Source organism: Galeopterus variegatus, unplaced genomic scaffold, assembly GCF_000696425.1.
Source record: "Galeopterus variegatus unplaced genomic scaffold, G_variegatus-3.0.2 Scaffold6183, whole genome shotgun sequence".
Classification (NCBI taxonomy): domain Eukaryota; kingdom Metazoa; phylum Chordata; class Mammalia; order Dermoptera; family Cynocephalidae; genus Galeopterus; species Galeopterus variegatus.
The window spans coordinates 40,448-45,951 of NW_007732294.1; the positions used below are offsets into that span (position 1 = coordinate 40,448).

At 52.6% G+C, this 5,504-nt stretch overlaps 1 protein-coding gene across 1 annotated transcript in view; it reads left to right on the forward strand.

Annotated features, from left to right (window-relative positions):
- RET (ret proto-oncogene) overlaps window positions 1–5,275 on the forward strand; it is a gene marked incomplete at its 5' end in the record, with an annotated part of 24,779 nt that extends 19,504 nt beyond the window's left edge. The window contains 5 exons of the mRNA XM_008590529.1: window positions 52–174; window positions 1,964–2,034; window positions 3,246–3,383; window positions 3,523–3,622; window positions 4,353–5,275. Of these exons, the coding sequence (XP_008588751.1) occupies window positions 52–174; window positions 1,964–2,034; window positions 3,246–3,383; window positions 3,523–3,622; window positions 4,353–4,532 (612 nt within the window). The remainder of the gene's footprint in view (window positions 1–51; window positions 175–1,963; window positions 2,035–3,245; window positions 3,384–3,522; window positions 3,623–4,352) is intronic.
- Between the last annotated feature and the right edge of the window lie 229 nt (window positions 5,276–5,504).

Below are 5,504 nucleotides of genomic sequence, written 5' to 3' on the forward strand. Positions count from 1 at the left end.
CCCCCGCGCCCCCCGGCCTCAGCGTCCCCTCCTGCCCTTTTCTTCTGGCAGCTCGTCCATCGGGACCTGGCGGCCAGAAACATCCTGGTAGCTGAGGGGCGCAAGATGAAGATTTCGGATTTTGGGCTGTCCCGAGATGTTTACGAAGAGGATTCCTACGTGAAGAGGAGCAAGGTACCCTCTCCCTGGGTGTGCCGGGTAGAAGCTCCTGGGGTGGGGGTGACAGCTGCACCCACAGGGAAAGGTAAAGTGGATTACAGAGCACTAAATTTCTAGCCCCAAACCCTTCCCACTCCTGCATCCCTGGAGGCCCGGTTCACGACTCTTCCCACGTCTGTTCCTTCTGCTCCTGAGGACACACCGGCCGTGCCCTCCCCTTCAGAGCGGGACCTGAGGCCCCACGGGGTGTCTTTCTTTCTTTAAATCTCCATCACTTTCAAAGGCCCCTGATGCTGCAGGCATAACGGTCCTCTTCTCACAGTCATTCCTCTTGCTTCTATAGAAGAAAAGGTCACAGCTTCCTTGTGGTGGAACCTTAGCTCTCTGCTCAGAGGAGAGCGAAATGAGATAAACAGGAGCTTGGTGGTCATTCTTTGCAGAAAGAAGTGAATTGCTTTACCAGTGGGGGTTCCCTGGGGTAGGGACTGGGACCCCTGGGCTGGGTGAGTTCGGGAGGCGCCTGGGAACCCCTGGAGATGCGATCAGACACAGCTCAGGGGTCACAGGAGCTTTCTCCTAGTCCAGGAAACAGGTGGTCAACGCCTTTCTGGGGTCAGCTATTCCCCACGTTGTCCTGTTCCCATGACAACTACCTTGATGCTCTCAGTTTGTGGCTCATCTCAGCCCCTCTCCTGCAGCCTCCCTGTGCCAGCCCAGCCAGACAAATTCACGGGCTGCCCAAGGGTCACGCTGACCAGGCATTCAGAGCAGACCCTGCTCAAAAGAGGGAAAAACAGAAAAGCAACCTCATACAATTCGGCTTTGCTTGAGGGAGTAGGAGAAGCCATTGGTGTAGCATCGACTGTGAGGACCATGTTTCGTGTCTTCTGGGATTTCCATTGCGACAGCAGGTCTCAGAACTGACAAAGGGGAAGTGGTGGGGCTGCCCACCCCCAGCCCTGTGGAGGGTGTGGGCAGAGCCTTCCTGTTGACACATTGTCCTCCAGGGAGGGCTTGTGTCATGGTCAGGGAGAAGGGCAAGGCATTTACACACAAAAACCATGCAACCCGCCGAGCACGGCTGCTGGGACCCTACAGACAGCACTGTTACAAACACAAACCCAAGATACGTGCCATTAAGGGCATAAATCTTAAAGAATACTTTTAAGAAAAAGAAATTACAGTAAACATGTTAAAATTCAAGGCATGCATTTTTTAACTTGATTTGTGCCTTAAGACTTACCTGCTGAAAAGTTGTTTTTCAAGTTGTATTGGAAAGGATTTGCTGTGTCAGACCCAGCACTGCTTGGGGGGTGGGGGCAGTCATTCAGAGATGCTAAAAGGGCCCCAGGACAATGTTAGAAACGCCGGCCTCAAGGCATGTGAACAGATTTCTTCCCTGAAGACTTCTCAGAAGAAAGAGCCTTTAGTGTTAGTTGGCATCTGAAATCCCCAAGGTGGAAATGCTGGATGTTGGTTTCCCAAACAGATTTGCCCTCAGAACTTCAGGATAGGTCTTGCTGGACCATGTTCTTGGCCTGTGGGCTGGGAAGCACTGCTATGCCACACCCAGCGCAGCCTGGAACTCCTCCAGGGTTTTAGGTCTCTTTGGGGTTTTTCTTAGGGATGAGGCATGTGACAAACTTGCCTGTGTGGCTGTGGGTGGGCCTCTGGGCACTCCACGGTGCGCTCAGGCTGCAGCCCCAGCTGGTTACTCAGCAGTCTCCCCAGAGACTTGGCTGACCTCCACCGCATTCCCAGGGCCTCAAAGTAACATTAACGTCTTTCTTCACCTTCTCTTTAGGGTCGAATTCCAGTCAAGTGGATGGCAATTGAGTCCCTTTTCGACCATATCTACACCACCCAAAGTGACGTGTAAGTGTGGGTTTGCCTTCCTGGATTGGGGGTATCAGAGGCATCTGTGCTCACACGGGGGCCCCGAGTGCCCGTCTACAGCACCAGCCATCCTCAGTGACCTCCACACTGAGGGGTCTTCATGTATTTGTTTGGCAAAAGGCTGGGCCCAGGCAGTGGTTCTGAGAGCCCCAGTAAAAAGTGTGAGAGCCAAAGCAGGTGGCTGAAAACCATCCCTGCCCCTTGCCACTCCCCGCACCTTCCTCCCAGTCTTTGGGCCTCTTAGCAACACCCAGGCTCAGCCCAGCAGTGACCCCTGCCATGGGTCCAGAGCAGGGGCTTGGGCTCAGACAGGGCACCCGTGACTCTTGCCCACCCGGAGGCGGTCTTGTATGAGCTTGTAGGCTGATGTACCCTAAACTACTCGAAGATGGGAGCCAAAACCCATTCTTCCAAGTCAAATGACAGGGTTTGATAGCTTTTATAAAACACTGCACACCTGCTTCTAAAGTTTTCTGCAGCTGACAGACATGTGTCTCTTGAGTAACGTGGGCTTATGAAAAGGCAGCTATTGAGCAATTTTTAATACCACTTTTCTCGGTGCACGAGTTGACTGTAGGACAATTGGAAAATGCAGAGAAAAGCATAATGAAGAGACCATAAGTCACTTGGATCACACCACTCCACATAGCTGCCGGCCTGGCAGGTGTAGCTTTCTAGTGCTTTCCATGGTGTGCATGTGTATACCCTATTGCCGTAAGTGGGCTCACGTGGCACACTGTTTTATGATATGATTTTGTTCCCACCTCACAGTAAGTTTTCCCTCACAGTTAAATATTTTTCTATAACTTTATTTCTCCTAAGATTTTCTGAAAATTTTGAAGCACACAGAAAGGAGGTGGAAGAATTGCAGAGGGCACCCAAGTCCCATTGCCTAGGTTCTCGCTCCTTTGGGTGCCAGCAGCATGTCCCATTGTGGTTGTGGCTGCTCCAATGGCAAAGGCTTGGGCAGGGACTTCAGTGTCACAGGGGACGGGGGCCAGGCAGACAGGCCTTCTTCACCTGCATGCCACGGCCGTCTCTGCAGCCAGATGTGGGCTGACATCTGTGAGTGCTGGCTTGCTGTCTGTGCTGGGGGCCGATAGGTCAGCTGCTGGGGTGGACTTCTGGACTCTGCAGAGGGGCCACAGGGGGCAGGTGAAGATGCTCACTGGTTCACTTGCTTGCCACAGGTGGTCCTTTGGTGTCCTGCTGTGGGAGATCGTAACCCTCGGGGGCAACCCCTACCCTGGGATTCCTCCTGAGCGGCTCTTCAACCTTCTGAAGACTGGCCACCGGATGGAGAGGCCGGACAACTGCAGTGAGGAGATGTGAGCGGGCTTTGCTCTGGTGGCCTTCCTCTGACCCTGACACACTGGGCTTGTGAGGGGCAGGTGCACCCATTACCTCCCCGCCCCTGAGCAGCCCTGTTCTGTAGGTCATAAACCACCCATCTGCTCTTCCCACCAGGTACCGTCTGATGCTGCAGTGCTGGAAGCAGGAACCAGACAAGAGGCCGGTGTTTGCCGACATCAGCAAAGACCTGGAGAAGATGATGGTTAAGAGCAGAGTCAGTACCGGAGTGGGGGAATTCCAGCCTTGCCCCTGGGTGGTGGTCCTGAGCAGAAGTCATAGCTGATGCCCAGAGAGCCGGCCTTCCTAGAACAGTGCTAGGAAACTGCTGGGAAAGCACGGGACCCTGCTGCATGTGTTGGAGCAGGCAGTGGAAGTAGCTGCACGTGTGAATGGCCGTGCTTGGGAGCTGAGGCCCGTAGCAGCATCCTGTGCAAAGTCAACATCAGGGACGTGTTCAGATTTCTGAGCTCTGACGAATGTTCTAGATAGCAGGTTTCCCTTGGAGGGAAGCTGAGAATTGTGCAGCATGTTGCAGCCGCTTCTTGGCACGCGTTGCTTCTGTGCGAGTAATGTGGCTACACACGTTTGCCCAGCACCTGAGGGTTTGTGAACAGGCTGGTTCCCCAGTGCTCCTCTCTGGGGCAGCTGGGCTTGGCTGGATGTGGCATCCCCCCAGTGGTGCGTGGCACCTGCTGCTCTCCAGGGCTTGGTGACAGGGCACTGAGGGAGCACATTTCTGCTCCCAGGTAGGTGACCTTCTAGGGAAAAAGACAGAATAGAAAACACACAGGGGGAGCAATGAATACCTCGGAGCAGGACCAGGCCAGGTGGGAGCCACAGGAGCCCAGTGCTGGCCAGGACCTCTGTCCCACAAGTAGCAAGGGGCTAGGGAAGTGTCCAGCAGTGGCCCATGGCCTAGGTGACCGGCCATCTCTCTCTTCCAGGATTACTTGGACCTTGCTGCGTCCACTCCATCTGACTCCCTGCTTTATGACGATGGCCTCTCAGAAGAGGAGACACCCCTGGTGGACTGTAATAGTGCTCCCCTCCCTCGAACCCTCCCTTCCACATGGATTGAAAACAAACTCTATGGTAGAATTTCACATGCATTTACTAGATTCTAGCAACGTTGTTCCCTCTGCACTATCTTTACTCTCTGTACTGCTTTTTAAGAGAGTTTCTGGTCTGAACGAAACCAAAGTCTGCTCTGAACCTTTTTATTTGTAAATGTCTGACTTTGCATCCAGTTTACATTCAGGCATTTTTGCAACTGTTTTTCTAAAAGGATGTGAAAATAAGTGTAATTACCATATCACCCAGCAACTTATGATGTTAGAGGGGAAATGGATCAGGGTAGAACTCTCAGGGGATATTGAGAAAGTGATGGATATGTCATCTCTGGGGTAGGAATCAAGTCACAGTACTTTTATTTAACTACTGGGATAAATTTACCCAATCTGGGAATGTATTTAATTTAGAGAAGAGCGGCCAACACCACCCAGCCTGCATTGAGAGCAGAGCCAAGGCCCCCAGATTGCCCCTGGGTGGGCGGACACCTCTCGGAGGCCGCAGTCCCAGCTGCGTGTCCACCATTGGGGCAGTGAGGCAGCAGGAGCCCCGCAGGCCCTGGGAGGACACACCCATACTGCTGTTTTCACATCCTTTGTACTCCCACCGTCTGGACGGTTGTCACCTAAGAAGTCAGTGCTAAAAGCTGGAGCAAACACTTTTAAAAGAACATAGTCTGTGGTGCTATGGTCTTGCAATGGACAGTAAATACGGTTCTTGCCAAAACTCCTTATTTTGTCTTCAATTAAACACTTGAGATTTTTTCTGTTTCCTAACTTCATCAGTGATTGTTTTGAAATCTTGGTGTCTTGAGCCTTTTTCAAGCCGAGATTGTTCCTTTTGCATGCCTCCTGACGTACCGATTTCTCACTGACTTTGGGTCTAGTGCGACACTCCATTTGTGCTGCCGATGCTGTGGGGCCAGCCTGCGTGTGCCCTTGGTTTGGAAGGTCCTCTCCTCCGTTGTAGGCTTGGACGACAGACGAATAGGCTCCCTTAGGTTGGAGAATGTTTTATAGAATGCTTCT